The following is a 26,886-nucleotide window of genomic DNA, read 5'->3' as shown; positions in this document are numbered from 1 at the left end:
ACCAATAAAACTTACAAATCACATAAACAATACACACACAGTTAAAATAGATGGTAAAACCAAACGATTAATTTCATTTAGGGTGCTAAATAGAGGGAGGTTTTCACGATTTTTTTTTACCAAAAAAAGAGGCTTACTTTTTTTCAGTCTAACTCGTTTATTTTTGATGCTGTAAACTTTTGTGGAAAGCAAATAATAAGCTTTTTCAATACTTTAAAAATATTAATAAGGTTTTCCCGGAAAACGCTTCTATCTTCAGTGATTTCGCGTTGAATTATTCTATTTGGAATTAGACGAATAAGAACGTATTTTTCATGAGCTACAACTTTGCTTGTACTTAATTTGTGGACTTTACTGGTACACCTTTTTTTTCGTTTTTTTATAGGCTACACTTTTGCTAAAAATATTTTTTTCGATAAAATATATACTTTTTGAGTTATTTGGGAAAAACGGTCTGAAAACGTAGTTTTTTTGTCGAAAAATAAACATTTTAAATCGCGAATAACTCGAAAAGTATTGACTTACGTATAAAACTTTATAGAACAAAAGGTGCTTAAAATAAGTCAATCAATTTCCGGCCTTATTTTAAACACGCGTTTTTCACCCCCCGAGAAGGGATATGTCACCCCCCAAGTAAAAGCAACCAACGGCACAAATTCAACTTTGAAGTGGAGGGTAAGTAGAACCTAAATCCTAATTTTCATGCAATTCGGAGTTGCCCCTGGAAATTACACTCCAAAACGGTCATTTATTGGGCTATATGGCCCGATTACTGAAATGATCATCACGAAACCGTCACTGAAAGATCACAGTTCTTGTTGGAACAGTGGGAAGGACGATCCGATGACGATCATATTTTTGTTGAAACGGATTTTGTTTACTGCGCAGGAGCGTTACCGTTTCGTGACGGTTCTCGGTCGTGTTGGAACAAACCTAATGTAAAGAATGGCGGTACACAGCTCAATTTGAGAGATATGTTAGTATGTGGCGTGGAAATTACTCTATAATTCTATAATTAAATAAAATATTACAAAATCAAGCCTGTACCGCCATTAAGAACAAAAAAATACACTTTTTTAAATAAAGTTTTTTATCCCATGATTAGATTTTGTGTCACATTGGAACTACTAAAAATCGATTATATAAAACAAGAAATCGAGCTTGACTGACGACAACATTTAGCGCGCCTATGAGTATAATTACTGGGTGCGTTCGGACGATCACAGCGGCTGACTGTCAGCACAAAGCTGCTTAGTGAATGTATCCAGCGCTAATAGGGAAAGCTTAGTAAATATCTCAGCGACTGACTTCCAGCGGTGTCGTCTGAACACCACCGCTTACTCAGCTGTCCAGCCGCTGTGGTCGTCCGAATGCACCCATTGTTTTTGAGAGTATTAATGTCACTGTCGTACTGCCGACGCACTGTTGAAAGTTCGCAGAACTTTCGAAAAACAATAATATTGATGACGCTCTGATGGATACTCTTAAAATTTTTATTAATATTTTGAAAATCGTCAAATTTAGATTGTGCCAAATTCAACAAAGGACCCCGCACAAACCTTATGGAAAATAGGTCCCAGTGGATTTCGTTCATACTTTGGGGAAAATACTCTTTGAAACATCCTGATAAAAAGTTCTCATGGGCACAACTCAATCGTATGAAGGATTTTCAAGATATAGAGGCCCAACCTCGGAAAATTATAAGATTTACGGGGTAGTCCAATTCCGTGAGTTACTGTTTATTTGGCAACATGTATAGGTTTGGATCAAGGAGAAGTACTAGTAGTCTGATTTTTTCCTGGCTATCCAATGGCGATCTTTACTTTGACCTTGACCTTCAAAGGACGTCATCTTCTAGAGTTTCGAGGGTTTTCGGCATTCAATTGATATAAACAGATTACACATGGGTTTTTGGGATCGCTAAACACGAATATGCCATCAGAATTGCCCTCCGGATGACGTGGTGGCCAGAGCCTCTGCAAGGGACGTCATCTGCTAGAGTTTCGATGGTTTTCGGCATTTAATTGATGCAAATTAATTACTGGAGGGTTTTTTGAGGTCGCTATACACGAATATGCCAACAGAACCGACTCCCGGAGCACCTGATTTCCAAGGTCAATAAAAGGGGCTCATAGAGTTTCGATGGTCTTTGGTACTACATTAATGCAAACGGATTAGTCATAGGTTTTTGGGGTTGCTGAACACGAATACATGATCAGCACAGACACAGGAGCACCTGGTACCTAAGACAGGTTATCTTCTGGAGTTTCGGAGGGATCAAATGGATTACTCTTAGGTTTTTGGGGTTGCTGAACATGCATGCACTATTAGATCCGACCCACGAATCACATTGTGCCTACAGCACAATGTGATCACGTATTCGTGTTCAGCAACCCCAAAAACCTATAACTAATCCGTTTGCATTAATGTAGTACCAAACACCCTCGAAACTCCAGGAGACCCTTTCATTGACCTTGGAAATCAGGTGCCCCGGGAGTGGGTTCTGGAGGCATATTCGTGTTTAGCGACCTCAAAAAACCCTCCAGTAATTCATTTGAATCAACTAAATGCCGAAAACCATCGAAACTCTAGAAGATGACGTCCGTTGAAGGTCAAGATCAAAGTAAAGGTCGCCATTGGATAGCCAGGAAAAAATCCTAGACTACTAGTACTTTTCCTTGATCCAAACTTCTACATGTTGAAATAACCAGTAAGTCACGGAATTGGAATACCCCGTAAATCTTATAATTTTCCGAGTTTGGACCTTTATATCTTAAAAATCCTTCATACGATTGAGTTGTGCCCATGAGAACTTTTTATCAGGATATGCTTCCAAGAGTATTTTCCGAAAGTATGAACGAAATCCACTGGGACCTATTTTCCATAAGGTTTGTGCGGGGTCCTTTCAGGCAATAGACACTGAATTTTTAAAATGGTCTCTTCTATTGTATTACATTTTTCTTTAAATTAAAAATACATATTCTAGTTTTTATTTTAGGCTTTCTTGAAAAGAAGAACACATCAGAAACTATGAAAACGAAACTCTTACGGTCAAGTAATAAAGAAGAACATACTAATATCAGCCAACTTGTTGAAAAAAAATCATTTAAATGTGAAATTTGTTTTAAGCTGTTTAATACTGCAAGTAATTTGAAAACACATTTGAGAGTGCACACTGGAGAAAAAGCGTACAAGTGTGTAATTTGTTGTAAGCAGTTTAGTGGAGCAGGTTCTTTGAAAACACATTTGAGAGTGCACACTGGAGAAAAACCGTACAAGTGTGTAATTTGTTGTAAGCAGTTTAGTGGAGCAGGTTCTTTGAAAACACATTTGAGAGTGCACACTGGAGAAAAACCGTACAAGTGTGAAATTTGTTTTAAGCAGTTTTCTCAAAATGGTGATTTGAAAACACATTTGTGAGTGCACACTGGAGAAAAACCGTACAAGTGTGAAATTTGTTTTAAGCAGTTTAGTGAAGCATGTTCTTTGAAAACACATTTGAGAGTGCACACTGGAGAAAAACCGTACAAATGTGAAATTTGTTTCAAGTCTTTTATTACAACAAGTAATTTAAAAACACATTTGAGATCGCACACTGGAGAAAAACCTCACAGGTGTGAAATTTGTTTGACGCAGTTTACCCAGAAAATTAATATGGAACGTCATTTGAAGGTGCACACTGATAAAATAACTTGTAAGTGTGATGTTTGTTTTAAAGAATATACTGGAACAGATAGTCTGAATAGCCACATCAAATTGCACACTGGGGCAGTGCCCATGTGCAAAATTTGTTCTAAGCATTTTAGTACTGCGAGTAATTTAAAAAAACATTTGAAGTTACATACAGGAGAGAAACCTTTCAATTGTGATATTTGTTTTAAGCAGTTTACGCAAGCAAGTAACTTGACAGCACATTTGAAATTACACACTGGAGAAAAACCTCACAAGTGTCAAATTTGTTTTAAGCAGTTTAGCCAACCAAGTCATTTGACAGTACATTTGAGATTACACACTGGAGAGAAACCTTACAAGTGCGAAATTTGTTTAAAGCAGTTTAGCGTCGCAGTCCATTTGAAAATACATTCTAGAACACATACTGGAGAAAAACCTTACAAGTGCAAAATTTGTACTAAACAGTTTACTGTGGGAGGTAGTTTAAAAATACATATTATGAAAAAACATACAGGAGAGAAACCTCAAGTGTGAAATTTGTTTTAAACAATTTACTTATAGACCTACTTTTGATAATCATATGCAAATTCACCCTGGAGAAAAACTTTAATAAACATTTTATAAACTTTTTGATATTGATTTTATTTTATAAGTAATTTTATGTTTTGAATCCTAATTGATATTGTATATTGCAATTTTAACTCTTAATGGGGTTATTGGAAACATTGGAACTGGAACTAAAACGTCTCTGTCAGGACCAAAATGGCTGATACTGAAATCATAAACATTCAAAGTAGCCCAGTAAATGAACGGGAAATTCGGCGATACCGTGTAATTTTCAGGGGCAACTCCGAATTGCATGAAAATTTGGATTAAGGTTCTACTTACCCTCCACTTCAAAGTTGAAATTGTGCCGTTGGTTGCTTTTACTTGGGGGGTGACATTCACCCCTTCTCGGGGGTGAAAAAACATACGTTCAAGATAAGACCGGAAATGGATAAATTGACTGATTTTAAGCAACTTCTGTTTTATAGAGTTTTTTCGGAAGTCAATACTTTTCGAGTTATTTGCCATTGAAAATGTTGATTTTTCGACAAAAAAACTACGTTTTCAGACGGTCTTTCGCAAATAACTCAAAAAGTAAATATTTTATCGAAAAAAATATTCTTAGCAAAAGTGTAGCTTATAAAAAACCCAAAAAAATGGTGTATCAGTGAAGTCTATCAATCAAATAAAAACAAATTTGTAACTCATGAAAAATACGTTCTTATTCGTCTTATTCCAAATCGAATATTTCAAGGTGAAATCACCGAAAAATTAAGCACTTTTCGGGAAAAACCCGTTTAAACTTTTTTAAAGTATTTATAAAAAGCTTTGTTTTAATTGTTAACAAAAGTTTTAGCATTAAAAATAAGCGAGTTACGCTCAAAATAAAGTTGGCCCTCTTTTTTTTTTGTAAAAAATCATGAAAATCTCGCCGTGTTTAGCTCCTCAAATGAAATTAATCGCTACCGCTTTACAAACAATTTACTTACCTATCTATTTTTTATATGATGTGTCAGTCTCACCGATTTAAAGTGTCTATTTTTGAAAGGGTTATAATTGAGAAAGCTTGAATGGGTCAGTAATCACGAGTGTATGCCAATTTTGAACAGCCATATTATCTTAACCAATTTTTGTCTTACGGAGAAACAAAATGAAACTAGCATATTTATAATAGCAAAATCTACATTTTTTTACTCTTTAAGATTTTTCTTATCACTAATACTTTTTAAGTTATTTTGAAAAAATAAAATTTTTAGAAAATTTTTTTTACTATAAAACCAAATGTTTTCAAAAATAAGCACTTCAAACCAATAAAACTTACAGATCACATAAACAATACACACACAGTTAAAATAGATGGTAAAGCCAAACGATTAATTTCATTTAGGGTGCTAAATAGAGGGAGGTTTTCACGATTTTTTTTTACCAAAAAAAGAGGCTTACTTTTTTTCAGTCTAACTCGTTTATTTTTGATGCTGTTAACTTTTGTGGAAAGCAAATAATAAGCTTTTTCAATACTTTAAAAATATTAATAAGGTTTTCCCGGAAAACGCTTCTATCTTCAGTGATTTCGCGTTGAATTATTCTATTTGGAATTAGACGAATAAGAACGTATTTTTCATGAGCTACAACTTTGATTGTACTTAATTTGTGGACTTTACTGGTACACCTTTTTTTTCGTTTTTTTATAGGCTACACTTTTGCTAAAAATATTTTTTTCGATAAAATATATACTTTTTGAGTTGTTTGGGAAAAACGGTCTGAAAACGTAGTTTTTTTGTCGAAAAATAAACATTTTAAATCGCGAATAACTCGAAAAGTATTGACTTACGTATAAAACTTTATAGAACAAAAGGTGCTTAAAATAAGTCAATCAATTTCCGGCCTTATTTTAAACACGCGTTTTTCACCCTCCGAGAAGGGATATGTCACCCCCCAAGTAAAAGCAACCAACGGCACAAATTCAACTTTGAAGTGGAGGGTAAGTAGAACCTAAATCCTAATTTTCATGCAATTCGGAGTTGCCCCTGGAAATTACACTCCAAAACGGTCATTTATTGGGCTATATGGCCCGATTACTAAAATGATCATCACGAAACCGTCACTGAAAGATCACAGTTCTTGTTGGAACAGTGGGAAGGACGATCCGATGACGATCATATTTTTGTTGAAACGGATTTTGTTTACTGCGCAGGAGCGTTACCGTTTCGTGACGGTTCTCGGTCGTGTTGGAACAAACCTAATGTAAAGAATGGCGGTACACAGCTCAATTTGAGAGGTATGTTAGTATGTGGCGTGTAAATTACTCTATAATTCTATAATTAAATAAAATATTACAAAATCAAGCCTGTACCGCCATTAAGAAGAACAAAAAAATACACTTTTTTAAATAAAGTTTTTTATCCCATGATTAGATTTTGTGTCACATTGGAACTACTAAAAATCGATTATATAAAACAAGAAATCGAGCTTGACTGACGACAACATTTAGCGCGCCTATGAGTATAATTACTGGGTGCGTTCGGACGATCACAGCGGCTGACTGTCAGCACAAAACTGCTTAGTGAATGTATCCAGCGCGAATAGGGAAAGCTTAGTAAATATCTCGGCGGCTGACTTCCAGCGGTGTCGTCTGAACACCACCGCTTACTCAGCTGTCCAGCCGCTGTGGTCGTCCGAATGCACCCATTGTTTTTGACAGTATTAATGTCACTGTCGTACTGCCGACGCACTGTTGAAAGTTCGCAGAACTTTCGAAAAACAATAATATAGGGCTTTTCATTCACAGTCATTTGTTTCGAGCTTCTGTCATATTTCGTATAATCCGTGTATATTAATATTATACACAGATTATACAACATATGACAGAAGCTCGAAACAAATGACAATCGATGAAAAGCCCTATTGATGACGCTCTGATGGATACTCTTAAAATTTTTATTAATATTTTGAAAATCATCAAATTTAGATTGTGCCAAATTCAACTAAGGACCCCGCACAAACCTTATGGAAAATAGGTCCCAGTGGATTTCGTTCATACTTTGGGGAAAATACTCTTTGAAACATCCTGATAGAAAGTTCTCATGGGCACAACTCAATCGTATGAAGGATTTTCAAGATATAGAGGCCCAACCTCGGAAAATTATAAGATTTACGGGGTATTCCAATTCCGTGAGTTACTGGTTATTTGGCAACATGTAGAGGTTTGGATCAAGGAGAAGTACTAGTAGTCTATGATTTTTTCCTGGCTATCCAATGGCGACCTTTACTTTGACCTTGACCTTCAAAGGACGTCATCTTCTAGAGTTTCGAGGGTTTTCGGCATTCAATTGATATAAACAGATTACTCATGGGTTTTTGGGATCGCTAAACACGAATATGCCATCAGAATTGCCCTCCGGATGACGTGGTGGCCAGAGCCTCTGCAAGGGACGTCATCTAGAGTTTCGATGGTTTTCGGCATTTAATTGATGCAAATTAATTACTAGAGGGTTTTTTGAGGTCGCTATACACGAATATGCCAACAGAACCGACTCCCGGAGCACCTGATTTCCAAGGTCAATAAAAGGGGCTCCTATAGAGTTTCGAGGGTCTTTGGTACTACATTAATGCAAACGGATTAGTCATAGGTTTTTGGGGTTGCTGAACACGAATACGTGATCAGCACAGACACAGGAGCACCTGGTGCCTAAGGCAGGTTATCTTCTGGAGTTTTGGAGGGATCAAATGGATTACTCTTAGGTTTTTGGGGTTGCTGAATATGCATACACTATTAGATCCGACCCACGAATCACATTGTGCCTACAGCACAATGTGATCACGTATTCGTGTTCAGCAACCCCAAAAACCTATAACTAATCCGATTGCATTAATGTAGTACCAAAGACCCTCGAAACTCCAGGAGACCCTTTCATTGACCTTGGAAATCAGGTGCTCCGGGAGTGGGTTCTGGAGGCATATTCGTGTTTAGCGACCTCAAAAAACCCTCCAGTAATTCATTTGAATCAACTAAATGCCGAAAACCATCGAAACTCTAGAAGATGACGTCCGTTGAAGGTGAAGATAAAAGTAAAGGTCGCCATTGGATAGCCAGGAAAAAATCCTAGACTACTAGTACTTTTCCTTGATCCAAACTTCTACATGTTGAAATAACCAGTAAGTCACGGAATTGGAATACCCCGTAAATCTTATAATTTTCCGAGTTTGGACCTTTATATCTTAAAAATCCTTCATACGATTGAGTTGTGCCCATGAGAACTTTTTATCAGGATATGCTTCCAAGAGTATTTTCCCAAAGTATGAACGAAATCCACTGGGACCTGTTTTCCATAATAAGGTTTGTGCGGGGTCCTTTCAGGCAATAGACACAGAATTTTTAAAATGGTCTCTTCTATTGTATTACATTTTTCTTTAAATTAAAAATATATATTCTAGTTTTTATTTTAGGCTTTCTTGAAAAGAAGAACACATCAGAAACTATGAAAACGAAACTTGTACGGTCAAGTAATAAAGAAGAACATAATAATATCAGCCAACCTGTTGAAAAAAAATCATTTAAATGTGAAATTTGTTTTAAGCTGGTTAATACTGCAAGTAATTTGAAAACACATTTGAGAGTGCACACTGGAGAAAAACCGTACAAGTGTGTAATTTGTTGTAAGCAGTTTAGTGGAGCAGGTTCTTTGAAAACACATTTGAGAGTGCACACTGGAGAAAAACCGTACAAGTGTGAAATTTGGTTTAAGCAGTTTTCTCAAAATGGTGATTTGAAAACACATTTGAGAGTGCACACGCACACTGGAGAAAAACCGTACAAGTGTGAAATTTGTTTTAAGCAGTTTAGTGAAGCATGTTCTTTGAAAACACATTTGAGAATGCACACTGGAGAAAAACCGTACAAATGTGAAATTTGTTGTAAGCAGTTTAGGGAAGCAGGTTCTTTGAAAACACATTTTAGAGTGCACACTGGAGAAAAACCGTACAAGTGTGAAATTTGTTTTAAGCAGTTTAGTGAAACATGTTCTTTGAAAACACATTTGAGAGTGCACACTGGAGAAAAACCGTACAAGTGTGTAATTTGTTTTAAGCAGTTTAGTGGAGCAGGTTCTTTGAAAACACATTTGAGAATGCACACCGTACAAGTGTGAAATTTGTTTTAAGCAGTTTTCTCAAAATGGTGATTTGAAAACACATTTGAGAGTGCACACTGGAGAAAAACCGTACAAGTGTGAAATTTGTTTTAAGCAGTTTAGTGAAGCATGTTCTTTGAAAACACATTTGAGAGTGCACACTGGAGAAAAACCGTACAAATATGAAATTTGTTTCAAGTCTTTTATTACAACAAGTAATTTAAAAACACATTTGAGATCGCACACTGGAGAAAAACCTCACAGGTGTGAAATTTGTTTGACGCAGTTTACCCAGAAAATTCATTTGGAACGTCATTTGAAGGTGCACACTGATAAAAGAACTTATAAGTGTGATGTTTGTTTTAAAGAATACACTGGAACAGATAGTCTGAATAGCCACACCAAATTGCACACTGGGGAAGTGCACATGTGCAAAATTTGTTCTAAGCATTTTAGTACTGCGAGTAATTTAAGAAAACATTTGAAGTTACATACAGGAGAGAAACCTTTCAATTGTGATATTTGTTTGAAGAAGTTTACGCAAGCAAGTAACTTGACAGCACATTTGAAATTACGCACTGGAGAAAAACCTCACAAGTGTCAAATTTGTTTTAAGCAGTTTAGCCAACCAAGTCATTTGACAGTACATTTGAGATTACACACTGGAGAGAAACCTTACAAGTGCGAAATTTGTTTAAAGCAGTTTAGCGTCGTAGTCCATTTGAAAATACATTCTAGAACACATACTGGAGAAAAACCTTACAAGTTCAAAATTTGTACTAAACAGTTTACTGTGGGAGGTAGTTTAAAAATACATATTATGAGAAAACATACAGGAGAGAAACCTTACAAGTGTGAAATGTGTTTTAAACAATTTACTTATAGACCTACTTTTGATAATCATATGCAAATTCACCCTGGAGAAAAACTTTAATAAACATTTTATAAACTTTTTGATATTGATTTTATTTTATAAGTAATTTTATGTTTTGAATCCTAATTGATATTGTATATTGCAATTTTAACTCCTAATGGGGTTATTGGAAACATTGGAACTGGAACTAAAACGTCTCTGTCAGGACCGAAATGGCTGATACTGAAATCATAAACATCCAAAGAGGAATTAGTCAAGGTTGTATACTATCACCATTATTACTCAACTTGTACTCAGAGAAAATCTTTGCACGAGCTCTAGATGAAGCACAAGAAGGAATATAAGTCGATGGAAAAATCGTGAACAACATCAGGTCCGCCGATGATACAGTACTTATTGCTGGCGGTGAAGAAGAACTACAAATTCTGTTAACCAAAGTAGTGCGAGAAGGAGAACTATACGGCCCAAATAGCATGGAAACTTGTGGCAAGTTTGATTCTTCTTTGATTTTAAATTGCTGCATCAAATATGACGAGGCAAGTTTGTGTCAAGTTTGCTGCAATATTGTTATGACAAAGATGGTGATTCAAGTTTGTTGCAACTTTGCTGCAAGCTTAAACCACATTCACATAGCAAATTCCCAACTATAAACAAACGCACGTGTTACTATTCGCGGTCTCATTCATCAAGAGGCTGTTAAATGTAATTTATTGCCCTAAACTAGGCCGATTCTCATTTTACAGGTCCAAACTGGTCTGTCTGCAAATTCAAATTGTAGGTAGCGTGTTGGTTTTTAAGATACACTTCAGGACGACCCTGTTTAGCTTCCATGCGCGTTTGTTTACAGTTGGGAATCTGTAAAATGAATAGACTTTAGATACGCAGTTGCAAAGCCGTCATCTATTATTTGGTGGCAGTGTTGCCAGGTCAAATTTATAAAAGTTACTATATAGATTTCACTGAAAAAAATCACTAGAATTTCACTAGATTACGCGCATGCGCAATAACATAATTATGCGCAGTAGGGATAGGGCTTTCCTAAAATTTTCAGGGATCTCCCTATTTTTGAATTATCCAGGTTAAAACGCAAAAAGACCTTACAATTATGCTGAAGTAATATGTATTCCAAACAACCATAATAGGCCTGGATCCCGCGTACCAAAAAAAAGTTAATTATTAGCAAGCTGAAAATTTGTTAATAGCTTAATTGTCGGCCGAACTTTGATGTACGGGAACACTGGAATAGGGGAATTTTTAATTGTAGAACAGTTTAAAAATTTGGAACGTCAGAGTAAGAAAACACTCATCCATGTATTTTGTCGGACAGAACTTCCAATTATTATTGATTTGTTACTGTTTCATTAAACTCTCATGCAAAAATCAGACTGCTATTTATCACCAATATAATTGCTGTCATTTGACATGTTCTTCGTGTTTTATTAAAATGCCCAGTTGGATAATACCGCAGTCTGATTTTTGCATGAGAGTTTAATGAAATGATAAGAAATCAATTGGAAGTTCTGACCGACAAAATACATGGAACGTTTTCGTAATCTGACGTTCCAAATTTTTAACCTGTTCCACAATTAAAACTTCCGCCCTGTTCCAGATATCTCATACATCAAAGTTTGATCGACTAGACACCGTTAAGTTATTAACAAATTTTCAGCCTATTAATCCAGGCCTATAATTCAAATTTAATTGATAAATAAAAAGCTTGCTAATACTATAAATAGTCCAGAAAGCCACTGCGCATCCGCTAGGAAAAATATTCTAATTCGGATTTTTTGCACAATCTTACTCAAAAAGGACAACATTAAAAGGACTTTTAACAAACTTGCATGTTGCCAGGACCAAAAGTTGGTCAAAAATTTTTTAAACGTTTTTTTTTTGTTTTTTCCTAAATCTATTTTTTTTGCATGCAACAAATTTTTTTAGGGTTTTTGGATCATTCCAAACAGAAAAGGTCTTTAGTGACTTTTCTCTAAAGTTGATAGTTTTGGACATATAAGCGATTAAAAATTGAAAAATTGCCAAATCGGCCATGTTAACCCTCAAAAACTATGTGAAAAACTGAAAATTTAAATGTTGCCAAGGTAAGTAGATATTCTTTAAACATCGATTGATGAAATGCCGAAGAGTTTTTTGCAATACAATATTCAAAACTCCTTTGTTTTTTAATTGCTAATCAGGCGTGCGCAACACTATTTTCCACCGTTGCATGTGTATACAGTATGGTGCAAATAAAAGAAATAAATTAGTTATTTCGTAAACCGGCGACTTTAAAGAAAAATCCCGAAACAGGTCGATTTTTATTTTTAAATTATGATAGTGTGGCATATATGGTATACTAGTGACGTCATCCATCTGGGCGTGATGACGTAATCGATAATTTTTTTAAATGAGAATAGGGGTCATGTGACAGCTCAATTGAAAGGTTTTTCAATTCTCTATTCAGTAATATAAACATTTACTTAATTACTTATACAGGGTGTCCAAAAAATTTTTATTAAATTAAATTATTTGACAAATTGACAAAAAATTAAATTATGGGACACCCTGTATAAATAATTATGTAAATGTTTATATTACTGAATAGATAATTGAAGAACCTTTCAAATGAGCTAGACCACGACGAAAATCATCGATTACGCCATCACGCCCAGATGGATGACGTCACTAGTATACCATATATGCCACAATATCATAACTTAAAAATAAAAATCAACCTGTTTCGGGATTTTTCCTTAAAGTCGCCGGTTTACGAAATAACTAATTTATTTCTTTCATTTGCACCATAACTGTATTGGGACCGTGCAAGTTAGGAAAAGCGACACCTGGTTTCTACGCTCTGCACTTTTATTCGCACTTTTAATTATATTGGCCAATCATATGGTCCTGGTTACTGGATAATTGTCAAGGCCATAGTCCAAAAAAAATAATAAGAAGAAAAAATAAGATTTAGGTTATGTTATTAAAACGTAAATAATTGTATGTAGTAAATAAAATTAGTTATTAAAATGCAGTACTGCAAGCAAAATACAATTAATTAAATTTACCTTTATATAATAATTGCATATCATATCAATATTGTGGAGCAATATATAATTTTTCTTCTTAAATGACAATAGGTATGAAATGTACGTCAATTTGACAATTTCAATTGACAATATGAATTATTTAAAAAAGTTGAAATTTTTCTCCGCTATTCGCGCACGATCGTTTCGCGTATCCCTTCCAAGTACTTGCACACCGCGAATACACATGCAACGGTGGAAAATAGTGTCGCGCACGCTTGATTAACAATTAAAAAACAAAGGAGTTTTGAATATTGTATTGCAAAAAACTCTTCGGCATTTCATCAATCGATGTTTAAAGAATATCTACTTACCTTGGCAACATTCAAATTTTCAGTTTTTCACATAGTTTTTGAGGGTTAAAAATGGCCGATTTGGCAATTTTTCAATTTTTAATCGCTTATATGTCAAAAACTATCAACTTTAGAGAAAAGTCACTACAGACCTTTTCTGTTTGGAATGATCCAAAAAACCTAAAAAAATTTTGTTCCATGCAAAAACAATAATTTTAGGAAAAAAACAAAAAAAAAAACGTTTAAAAACTTTTTGACCAACTTTTGGTCCTGGCAACATGCAAATTTGTTAAAAGGGGTCATTTTTGAGTAAGATTGTGCCAAAAATCCGAATTAGAATATTTTTCCTATCGGATACGCAGTGGCTTTCTGGACTAAAAGCCGGACTCAAACGACTCGTGTACTTGACGAATAATCGTCACTTGCGTATACTTGCTATGTCGTCTGAATGGGTTATTCGTACAATTATTTGTCACTCGTTGCCACTCGTTCGTCTTCCAACTGTTGTCGGTAAAAATGAACCGAGTCAAAGGGATCACGATTATTCGCATACTTGCGAAGTACATACTTGTCTATACTTGCAGAAGCGCTCAAACGAAATGGATAAATAATTGGCATTTACTGCGAATATTCATTTAGACCAGTGCATTTAGCACTAAAAACACCGGAGTAAATCGGTTTTTAAATACACCATCTAGAGACTTGCTAGTTTTGCATTGTGTTCAGGATGATGCCAGGAAAAAAGTCTACAATAGAAAAATGGATGAAAATGTCTAATTAATAATTGCTTTTTAAAGTTCTTAACATGCATTAAAAAGTGCATAAACATGTCAAAATAAGCATATTAAGGGCCAAGTTTTGTTACTCGCGAGGTTTTTGAGGTCGCTGAACATGACTACGCTATCAGAACCTACCCCCGGAGCACCTGGTGCCCAGAGTCACTGCTAGGGCACGTCATCTAGAGGTTCGATGGCTATAACGGCCCTAAATTGATGCAATCAGTTTACATGGTGGTTTGTGGAGTCGCTGAATACGAATATGCCATCAGAGCCGACCCCCGTAGCCCCTATTGCCCAGTGTCACTGCTGTGCACATCATCTTCTGGAGTTTCGAGGGATTTTGATACTAAATTAATGCAAACTGATTATACGGGGGTTTGGGGTGCTGATGAACACGAATACTCCATCAGAACCGACCCCCGGGGCACCTTGTGCCCGTGGTCACTTCTAAGGCACGTCATCTTCTGGGGTTTTTAAGGTTTTCGGCACTGAATGCATGCAAATAGATTTAAGTAGGCGGTTTTTGGGATCGCTGAATACGAATACGCCATCAGAACCGACCCCGACCACCTGGTACACAATGCTAAGGTATGTTATTTTCAGGAGTTTAAGAGGGTTTTTGGGCATCAGGTGCAACGGGGGTCGGTTTTGATGGCGTATTTTTGCTCAGCTACCCCAAAAACTCTCGAGTAATCTCTGTTTGCATAGGTAGGTACCTAAATTTAGTGCCGAAAACCCTCTAAACTCTAGATGACGTGCCTTAGCAGTGAACCTGGACACCACCCACATAACAATGATGTTCGCATCATGTTCTAAGCATATCCTACCAACATTCGTCGAAGTATATCCTTTTTAGTATATGCATAGTACAAGCGTAGCATGTACCATAAAAACATTCTAAATTTCATGTTCTTTGCATGTGCTTCAAAGAATATTCTTGCACCGAATATACTAAGCACATTCGTGTACGTAGTATCTCGGAATGTTCGTAAAAGTTTATTCTTAGAATATACCTTAATCGAATATTCTTAGTATATGCGTAAGTATACGCAAAAGTATATGCTTAACACATACTTGTATATACTTTTAAAATATCTTAAAAATAATATACTGTATGTACCTATAGGAAGAAGAATAATGTTAGCCTATAGATTATTAACTTCGCGTTAAGAATAATTAATAAAATTTAGGTATTTTGGTAGGAACTATACTGAACTATCTAATTCATTTTTTTAAACCGTTTTAATTGTATGGTAAAAAAGTTTAAAACATAATTCTATTAATTCTATTGAAGAAAAATGAGAAATTCTCGTTTCGTTTTCAATTGCAATGAATATACCATTTTGATTTGAGTTTATACCATAAATATTTTTACCTATAATTTTCGGGAATCCGGAAACGGCCATTCATTGTCATTCTGACCTACTACTATCATTGTTTGATTTGCGTGTATAGATATAATGCTATGTAGAAATGCGTTCAATGATTGTCCCCGTTTAGGATTTAGTCCTCTTCAGGGTTTGTAGTGAATGTAAAATGTTGGCAGCAAAAGCAAACAGTCCGAAAAACACACTGGGGCAAGTGCCGTATCCTGGTGTTTTTTGGATCCTGGGTTATGCCGGACGGTGGTGTCCAGAAGGCTAAGAAGTCAACAGAGAAGAAAGTTTGATGGATTGTTGTTGGTTCCATAGACATTTACGTGTACTGTCCGTGCTTTGCTCTCGACCAGTCTCCCTAGAAACCATTGTACAACGACAGGCGAACCTGCGTCCCTCGTGGGCGGTCAGGAGGTGGCTTTGAGCGCAGCGTGGACAGTGAGCGTTCGAGTGGAGAAAATAGTTGCGGCTATTTTCTTGGGACGAACAGGTATAATTGTGCAATGAAGTTGGGAAACCGCAAAAAACCAACTTCTCCCTGTTCGGGGTAGGGAAGAGGATATGTTAAAGGTGGGTACGGTAGGCTAACGGGGTAGCCTCGAGGATGTTTTCGTACTCTACCGGGAGTTCGTCAATGCATGTTTGCATTAGAGCAGACGGTAAATGAATCTTTTTGTGTTTGGGCTTTCGGTAGAGTACGTGGCCGGAAGATGAACAGGAACATTTGAGAGTTTCTTGTGTGTCGGAGGGGGGATCGTTGATTACTTTGATTGTGAAGTTCCTGTTCAGAGAGTTTATTCTCTCGGTGATTTTGGGGATGTTTGAAATGTTATGGATTTCGTTTGAGGGATATCTCCAGTGCTCGTAGTTGCATACACGCAAGATTCTACGTTCCGCTCGCAACAACCTCTCTTGTTTTGCTCTTGTGCAAAGAGTGTAGAGGCATGACTTGTACTCCATTACGGGTCGAATAAAGGTCTTGTAAGTGTGAATGAGAGTCTTCTTGTGTGTCTTGCCAATTCGTCCAGAGAGAGGGTAGATAAGTCTGGCCCTGTTCCTTACCCTATCTAAAGTTGCCTTTAGATCTGCGTCCAGTTAAGAGTCCTGGTGAACAGTACTCCCAAATAGGTTGGTCGTCTTCATTAATTATGATTCTGTGACACAGAAGGGGCGCGAAACACAATTGTTGTTGTTTTGTTCGCGTTCAGCGTGACTCTCCACTTACAACACCATTCTCCGACCCCGTCCAACAGAGCCTGGGCTCTTCTATGGATGAGTCTTGGGTTGTATCGAGAGGTTGTTGTGAGCAGAGCCGTGTCGTCTGCGTACAGAAACAGCCGAGTACCAGGGATATTTTGGTTGGTGATATCGCTGTTGTAGATGATGTACAACAGCGGTGCTAGGACTGAACCCTGGGGAACTCCAGCTTGTGGAGTGAAAGGGGTGGACTTTTGCTCGCTTATTTTCACTCTGACAGTTCGGTTGTGGAGGTATGAGTGTACAATTTTGGTAAATTGTAATGGTAGCCCGATGTCCAGAAGTTTCCGAACAAGTCCGTCGTGCCAGACCTGATCGAAAGCCTTCTGCACATCCAGGAATGTGGCTATGGCGAATGAACCATCGTTGATGGTTTGGGTAACTTTAGTTGTGAAATCTATTAATGCATGTTTAGTAGATTTACCAGACTGGAATCCGTATTGGAATTTTGGTATGATATGTTGTGGTTTTGGAGAAAGTCATTGAGCCTCTCTTTTAGGATTAGCTCAAGAACTTTACCCAGAGTGTTGGTTAAAGATATTGGTCTGTAGGATTCCACGTCGGTTGGGGGTTTGCCTTTTTTCAAAAGCATGATGGTATTGGCCACTTTCCAAGGAGTAGGAAAGTGGCTATTTTTGAGACATGCATTGAATATTTTAGTTAGAAGAGGGATGATACTCTCTGGAAGTTTTTTGAGGCACCTTCGGTTGATGCCATCAGGTCCGGGAGCGCTGTTTTTGCCAATCTCCGTTTCCCTGTTTGTGAGGGGGTCCATGATAGGATCATAGACTGGAATGTGGTGGTTGAGAGTAACATTTACTATGTATTCTGTGTTGAGTTTAAATAAGCGATCAAAGTTCGGGTTGTCTGGAGTTTGAAAATTGTTTTGAAGCGAATTTCTGAATGCTTCGGCTTTCCCTTCTGGGGAATTGACTATGTGATTGTTGACCAACAGATGAGATGGTTGAGATAGTTTTTGTTTTGTTAGGACTTTGAATTTGTGCCAGAATTTACTACCGTCTCTGTAGTCCAGTTTTGAGGTAGCATCTTCCCACCGGCGAACCGTTAGGTTAGATATCTCTCTCATTATCCTGGCGCAGATTCGGTTGTATTCTGTTTTGATTAGTGGATTTCTGTTGGCCTTGTATTGACGTAGAAGACGTCTTTTTTGTTGGATTTTGGCAATGATGTATTGATATCATTCTGACCCTTGCATTGCATATTTTATACCTGCACAAGGGAAGGGGGTAGGTAACAAAAGGGCAAAATATGAAAATAGTTTCATAGATGAGGGGGTGGGGAATAGTTTCCAGTACAGTTCTACAGTTAGGTTAGGCATTTATGCATTTAAGTATTTCTAGCTACAAGGACTAAAATAATTTTAAGAACATAAAAAGCAGCTTGAAAATAATAAATTCATATTGGTATTTCAATATTTCCTAAATACCTAGTAAGTAAAAGTATGTATAATGTATATAGATATCTATAAATTTTAGTAATTTACATACATATTATATATATTTGGCTATTATATAATATATAAGCAGCATTTTTATTTTGATGTGCACATAATAACTAAATATATTACTTATATATTTTATATATAGGCTACTTACCCATATAATATTTATTATACATAGGTACCTATATAACTAACTAAAGTTTATATATTTTATACTTACTTTTTACGTAATATTGTAGAATGTAATATTCTTGTTCTCATGATCATTTTTCAGTGCGTCACAGTTTTTCGATTTCTCTCTAATGCATTAAGTTAGATGAGACCGAAAAAGCGGTAGCTCCGTGATTAAACACAAAAATAATGCAGCATTACAATGGTTATATACATAAGATGTCTATTCCTAACCTACGTTTGATTCGTTGATATTTAGAATGCGCGTTTTTTCTAGCCAATCAAATACACGTATTACGAAGATTTGACGAAAACTTCGTTAATTTTGGCCATTTTTTAGAAGTGTCAAAGAGTCAAGTGATGGTTATTATTCAGGTCAGTATTTTGTGTACCTGTCATTTTGAAATTTCGAATTCGACTTCCCTTGTGTTTCACAACGTCTTTGTGCATTTTTTTGTGTTTTGGTTTAGAATTTAGTTCGTTAAAAGTTAGTCATTGGCGTGACGAGACTAGAGACATTTGAGATGTACCGAAGAGTGCTAAATATCTCATGAGTAGATAGAATAGCCAACGTGGAGGTAATGAGACTTACGCATAAGGAACGAGAAGAACTAACAAATAAGAAGAAAACTGAGATATATGGGACATGTGATGAGAGATGTATATCTAATACTCCAGGTCATTATGCAAGAAAAATATCTATAGTAAGGAGACGTAACTTATGGCTGAAGAACCTTAGGAACTGGTTTGGATGTAATAACAATGAATTATTTAGAGCCGCGGTTTCAGAAATAAAGATCGCTCTGATGACTGTTAACTTTTGAAGCGGAGACAGCACCTAGAGAAGGAGATAAAAACACAATTAATGGATAGTTTTGTGTCATTTTTTAATGTTTCCATATTTATAAATTTAATTAACAATATTGTTTACTTTTTAATTTTATTCCCCTTTATAAAAAATACCTACATGTTAACATATTGTGTAAAAATCAAATATACTAAATTACTAATTAGTTTAATTCCACCAGCTTTTCACCTATGGCTAAGTACGATTCTAGCATCTGTCAAATTCGTCAATAATTACATGAAATAAGTCTCGACACACCCAATACAGTATATGACGTCATAATTAATGACGCACTGAAAAATGATCATGAGAACAAGAATAACTACATTCTCATATGCAATTAGAATATGTACATATAATATATTAGTAGAACCTAGGATGAGATTGGGTGATGTTGAAAACATACTTCTGAGAAATATAGCACATCCTTGGAACATTCTTCCCATATACTAAAAATATGTGCGATAGTACATTCTAAGTATATAAATAGAAGGTTTATAGCACCTCCTTAGAACCTTCTAAAAGGTATGTTCTTGGTATATACTGAAAAGAAGTGCGGTAGTACATTCTAAGTATATACACAGAACGTTTAAGTACTGTAATGTAGTATATACTCAGTATATGCTCTGCACATTCGCAATGGTAATTACGCATATTCTAAGTATATACTTTTTCTGAAAAGTATGTTCTATGAATCTACTAAGAACATGAAATTGTTATGTGGGCAGGTGCCCCGATGGTCAGTTCTGATGGCGTATTCATCCTCAGCGACCCAAAAACCCCTGAGTAACAAAATCTGGCCCTAATACACTTATTTTGACATGTTTATGCACTTTTGGATGCATATCATGCACTTTAAAATGCAACTATGCATTTCCAGCGATTTTTCTATTGTTGACTTTTTTACTGGTGTCATTCTGAACACAATGAAAAAAGTTGTAATTTTTTACGTACTGTATTTAAATATCGATTTATTTTTTCCTAAATGTCCTGGTCTATTTATTAGTAATCACACCACTGATTCATTTGTCAAGGTCGTTAAGCCAAATGTTTACGCTCGCGTACTACATAAATTGTACACGTTGTGTGAGTGTCCTGTTTGTCATCGCAATCGCAAACTCGTATACTTTCCAAGTAGGCGAATAATTCTGTACTTGCGAAGTACACGAGTCGTTTGAGGCCGGCTTAATACATACATTTTTATTGTTGAAATGTTTGATGAAAATCTGTCCGGGTTAGCCGGACTTCCGGGTTATCGGGGGCCGACTTATCGAGGTTCCACTGTATATTAAAACTGTTTTTTTAATTTGAATTTTTTTTTCAAAATAACTTAAAATTTTTTGGTAATACCAAAAATCTCAACTAGTAAAAAATATAGATTTTACTATTGTGAATATTTTGTACTTATTGTTTTCCTAAAGACACAAATTGGTTATATAGGATAAGGCTGTTCAAAATTTGCATACACTCGTGATTAGTGACTCGTTTAAACCCATTTAACTACTGGACCAAGAGCTAGGAACGTCGGGAAAACAGTGCTTTTAAGACACTTGGTTTTTTAATATATTATTCCCTATGCTTCCTTGAACACCTTACCGGCCATCTAGCTACTGATACAGGTTGCGTTCATTACTGCGCAGCGCACCTATGCAGGTAAATATATCGAATTTAAAATTATTTTAAGACGAAAAATTTTTTTGCCATTACTTTTTAAACATTATTAGAAATATGAATTATAATATGCGCCAGACGCCATTTTTTATAAATAATAATTGAAAAATTTAAATAATTTTAGTACATATATCTGAAATTTTAATATTATATTATTTACACATAAATAAATGCAAAATTAATTTGTCAGGCATTAATTCGGTTGCATTCACCAGCCAGATGGATTTAAAATCATAAAAATAATGTGTACTTTCAGCAAAACGATTGCTGGTTGGGTTAAGAAACTAGACAAACAAAAGATACGACAATTTCGGGGGTGAATGTTGTCCGCACATGTATTAAGATGGGTCAGTCACAATTCACAGTTTGTTAACGATTCTTGTCGAGTTTCTATTTAGTGAAAAGTAATTGTGATACAATATAATGGCAAATAAAATACGATGTGTGTTTTGCAAGAAAAAAAAATGAGAATGTAATAACATTTGTGGATGAAAAACTGTTAAAGTGTAACGAAGTTTTAAGTGCGCGTATTAAATACAATTTAAAATATAATAATGTACAGTTATACCGGATCAAGTGAATACCACTGATGGATACCATAAAAAATGTTACAATTCTTTTGTAGTCTTAATGGCTAAGTAACATATCTGACAATAATTCAGTTTTGTCAAATCTTCGTCATACAGCAAGTTCTTCGCTGCCAAGTGTGAGTGACACTGTTTTAGGTAGTGATGAATTTTCCAATTTATCCTCGACAAGTTTAGTTATATTATTATTTATTATATATATCATATTCATAAATACACGTGTAAATTTTAATACGACTTCAATTTCATTTTCTCCTTTTTTTCTATGATTATTTAATTTGAAAACATTAATTTTAACAATTTAAATGAAAAAAATGATTCCCAGAATAAAAAAATATTATTTTTTATTATTTTGTTGAAAATTTCATCAATAATTTTTATTTATTAACATGTTACATATTTAATTGTCATTGTTAGCTAGATCGAGATAAATAAAAAATTAGTTAAATACCGTACGTAGATTTATTCCTGTCTCTTTCCGCCAGTCTACTCTACCGCTATCTTTCTGTAATAACTAATATATTACTGGAATACCCTACAACTTTAATTTGATCTGGCTGATGACTGCAACCGAGTTAATCTCTGGCAAATTAATTTTGCATTTATTTATGTGTTAACAATATAATATTAAAATTACAGACGTACTAAAATGATTTAAACTTTTCTATTATTATTTATAATAAATAGCGTCTGGCGCGCATTTATCAACCACATAAATGTCTGGCAATTATAATTCATGTTTCTAATAATGTTTAAAAAGTAATGACAAAAATTTTTTCATCTTAAACTAATTTTAAATATATTTACCTGTATCTTTTGTTTGTCTTATTTCTTAACACAGCCAGCGCACGTTTTGCTGAAAATATATATCATTTTCAACGATTTTAAATCCATCTGGCTGATGACTGAAACCGAGTTAATGTCTGGCAAATTAATTTTGCATTTATTTATGTGTTAATAATATAATATTAAAATTACAGACATACTAAAATGATTTAAATTTTTCTATTATTATTTATAATAAATAGCGTCTGGCGCGCATTTAGCAACCACAGAAATATCTGGCAATTGTAATTCATGTTTCTGATAATGTTTAAAAAGTAATGGCAAACAAAATTTTCGTCCTAAAATAATTTTAAATTCGATATATTTATCTGTACAGGTGTGCTGCGCGGTAATGAACGCAACCTGTTTCAGTAGCCAGATAGCCGGGAAGGTGTTCGAGGATTCATAGGGAATAATATATTAAAGAATCAGCTGTCTTAAAATACTTTCTCTAAAACGTTGATAGCCATTTAGACTATAGCGTCTGGCATGTATTTAACAACCACAGAAATGTCTGGCAATTATAATTCATATTTCTAACAATGTTTTACAAGTAATGGCAAAAAATTGTTCGTCTCAAAATAATTTTAAATTCGATATATTTACCTGTAAAGGTGCGCTGCGCAGTAATGAACGCAACCTGTCTCAGTAGCCAGATGGCTGGTAAGGTGTTCTAGGATGCATAGGGAATAATATATTAAAGAATCAGCTGTCTTAAAATAGTTTCTCGAAAACGTTGCTAGCTCTTAGACCATACAGCCTTTACAAAAATAAGCACTTTGAACCAACGAATCTTACATATCTTATAAACAATACATAAGTAATTTGTGAAGCGGTAACGATTAATTTAATTTCGGATGCTAATTAGAGGATGATTTTCACGATTTTTTTTCCAAACAAAAAAAGATACCAACAATGAACATTGGAATGAAATTTATATCAACAAAATAGATTCTGAAAATGCATATGATACATTTATAAATAAATAAAAGTTAAATAATTTGATACAAACCTCTAGGGAGATAAACTGTTAAATAAAAAAATATCAAAAAAACCTTGGATAATGGTGGTATTGATATCTTTTATCAAACGAGAAGATTTTCTTAAAAAATAATTAGTGTCTATATTTATCCATATTATCCTTACTACTACATATTGTCTATATTTAGAATTTAATTTCAGTTAATAAGAATTATCTAAAAGTACATGCTGAAGGATGAAAGTGCTATAAATACGAGTATAGAGCATTGAGCCTATGTACTGTATGGGGATTATTTTTATGACCCACCGTATAAAACTTGCATTAATCAGTTTCTGAATTTCTGCAACTTTGTAGTTTACCTACAACTTATTCATAGATCGTGCTAATATAAAAAAATACAAATGTTTGAGTTAGCACGTGTAGGCAGGCACCGGTTAGTCTTTAAACAAGTGTTGAAACAAGGGTTTCGGTATTAAGCAGGTAGGAACAACGAGTAAAGAACCTTACAAAAGCATTCCCTGTGTCTCTTAATTTTTTTTTCAAATTTTTTGATGAATAGGCGTTCTTCGTTTTTATTTATAAGTACCTACACAAAAATTAAAATTTATTAAGCAGTTACATTTCCTAGTGTATACTTGTGTAGTTCACAATGTCCCATCAAATTAGAAACAAAAGAAGCCAAAAGCGTGTAAGAGCCCTTGTTCCACTGGCTAGAGAGAATACTTCTCTTGATTAGCCTGTTTGGATTGTGATGGTACACGACAACCCTCACGGAATTTTCCTAATTTATTTGATTTAACTATGACAGATATAAATAGGAAGGTCGAGTACCTGAGACATCTTTTGTTGTCGTTGCACTCTGTTGCGCTAGTCAAGGGATCTAGTTACCGAGAAATGGGTTATCCGCGACCTATCTCAAAGTCAACATAATGTAATTGTACATTTAATTATATAAGAATAAAGTTTCTGAAAACGTTTACGTTTGTTTGTTCGGGGTACTGTCTTCGTCCAGCAACCCCCAACTTCACATGGCGACCCTGCCTTAAGTTAAATAATGGGGTTTTCTGGTTCGCATATAGATTGAGGTATGCAGCTCTACACTTAAGATGGGAAACAACCAGAACAAAGAAAAAGAGGAACAGATCTTCATAAACCAAGCAGGCAACAGCGGAGGTATGACAGCTGAAACCGGCAAAAACGAGAAGCTACCAATCCCTGGAATTTTGGGAATTGTATCGTTCAGCCTGGCCCTAATCATCGTTGGATGGATACTGCATCGACGATGGAAGAAGCAGCTTCGACGCCACATCCGACAGATATCCAAGTCAATGGAGATGCTGAGGTTAGACGCCCAGAATCCAGGACCAAACGCATAGACACATGTGCCCATATTCGTGAGTAATTTTTCTTTTTAATACAATACAGTTTAACTGCTTATGAAGTAAGTTTTGATGACTACTTTTTTTAATTTTCATATTGAAATTTTGATTTTTTTTTAAATTATATAATTGCTCACTTACTAATTTACTGACATTTTAAATATTAACGGTTATCCAATATTATTGATTATTTTATTTTACTTACATTTATATTTTATTATAATATTTTATATGTTATATTTTGTTATATTTGATATACTTAACGGCAATGATAAGATTTACGAAGTAATTGCAACTTCGAGACACTAGGCCATATACTATTGAGTAACGTAGTCAGGCCAAGCCGAATTTATGTTCGAGGAAAGATTTCAACGTATTCTGGAAGATATAACTATATTAAATAAGAATCTCACAAAAGACACTATAGAACGAAGGAAAAATAAGCTAATCACAGATAAATGGGTGAAAAAACTTGGGACTATCACGGAACAGTTTAGGACGGTGCATAAAGTATACAAAGTTGACAGCTGTAAGGCAGCAGAAGACAAATTTATTGCAGATATTATTGCAAAAATTGGAGAAAAAATCGAAAAGGTCCAAACAGAACTACGGAAAAGACAAGTTGAACATAACAACGAAAAGATGGGAGAGAAATTCGAACTGAAAACAGCAGGGAACCTGATCCCTCACATAGGGAATACTGAAGAATCAATTAGAGCATTCATAGACGCAATTGAACTGTACGATGAATTTTTAGATAATGAGGGAAAGCCGCAACTAACAAAGTACCTGTTGAAGGTGAAACTAACGCAAGCAGCAAAATTACGACTGAAAACTAGTTACAACTCAAACACTGCACTACTAACCGATATTAAAGAAAAGTTTCTAATAAAACAATCTATCCCTGTTCTGTCAGCGGAGATCAACTCAGCGAAACAAGCGAATCGGTCAATAGAAAAATTTGGAAGAAGTTTAGAGGACCTCATGGCAAAATTAACAATAGCACAAGCAGATGGAAACAGAGATGCAGAAGAAGTGCTGGCCAAAGTAAACGAAAAAATTGCAATAAGCGTGTTTACTAACGGTTTAAAAAATGACGAGATAAAGACAATTTTGAAAGCAAAGAACTTTAGCACCTTAGCGGAAGCGATCACAAGCGCAAAGAACGAAGAATCGCTAACTCGAACGGAAACTGCAGGAATGTACCACATGAATAAAACCTATAGAGGCGGAAGAAGAAATACAACAAACGGATACAAAAATAGTTTTGATAGAAGAAAAGAAGGTAACAGGACATATAATAATAGGAATACAAATGGAAACGACATAAGACAATATCATAACAGAGGTAGGTCTCAAAGAAACAGGACATGTTCAAAGAGGGAGAAATAATAATAATTGGTCGCAAGGTAGAAACCCCAGCAACATAAATTCATCAGGAGTATATTTCGCAAAACAGGAGCAGCCCCGCCAAGAGCAGCCACACACACGCACAATACAAGAAGTAAATTTTTTTCGTGGCCCATCGAATGGAGGCAGATAATTCCACAAGTGGATTAGATTATGTTAATGTTTATTACAGAGGAAAACGCAAAAAACTATTAATTGACACTGGCGCAACAGTCAGCGTTTTATTTGAAGAATGTTTAGATGAAAACTACACCGACATAAACAAAAATAGACGTATTAGCTTGCGAGGCGTTACGGGAAAAACTATATTTACAAGCGGAACTTTCTTGTGTGACCTAGAACTATTATATGACTCAGAGAATATAACATTGACACAGGAATTTGCAATTACGAAAAGTTTCACAAATAAAGTCGATGGAGTCATTGGCAGCGACTTTTTGTCCCAATATTTTGCTACAATAAATTACGAAACTTTAAAATTATCGTTGCATGTAGAACGAATGAGAAGAGATTTGGAAATGCTATCTGTGGGAGAAATTTGCACGATAA

At 35.2% G+C, this 26,886-nt stretch overlaps 2 protein-coding genes across 2 annotated transcripts in view; both read left to right on the top strand.

Moving 5' to 3' along the window:
- LOC126890701 (zinc finger protein 271-like) overlaps nt 1–3,465 on the top strand; it is a 40,332-nt gene extending 36,867 nt beyond the window's left edge. Inside the window, exon 5 of the mRNA XM_050659865.1 lies at nt 3,230–3,465. Within this exon, the coding sequence (XP_050515822.1) occupies nt 3,230–3,420 (191 nt within the window). The 3' untranslated portion in view covers nt 3,421–3,465. The remainder of the gene's footprint in view (nt 1–3,229) is intronic.
- Nucleotides 3,465–10,227, top strand: LOC126890113 (zinc finger protein 235-like). Its single transcript, XM_050658960.1, has 2 exons — nt 3,465–4,200; nt 8,679–10,227. Exons 1-2 carry the CDS (start codon nt 3,655–3,657, stop codon nt 9,363–9,365), a joined length of 1,233 nt encoding a protein of 410 aa, XP_050514917.1. The 5' UTR covers nt 3,465–3,654; the 3' UTR covers nt 9,366–10,227.
- Nucleotides 10,228–26,886: the final 16,659 nt, after the last annotated feature.

Source organism: Diabrotica virgifera, chromosome 8 (genome assembly GCF_917563875.1).
Source record: "Diabrotica virgifera virgifera chromosome 8, PGI_DIABVI_V3a".
Classification (NCBI taxonomy): Eukaryota; Metazoa; Arthropoda; class Insecta; order Coleoptera; family Chrysomelidae; genus Diabrotica; species Diabrotica virgifera.
This window is presented reverse-complemented; position numbering and strand designations above follow the sequence as displayed.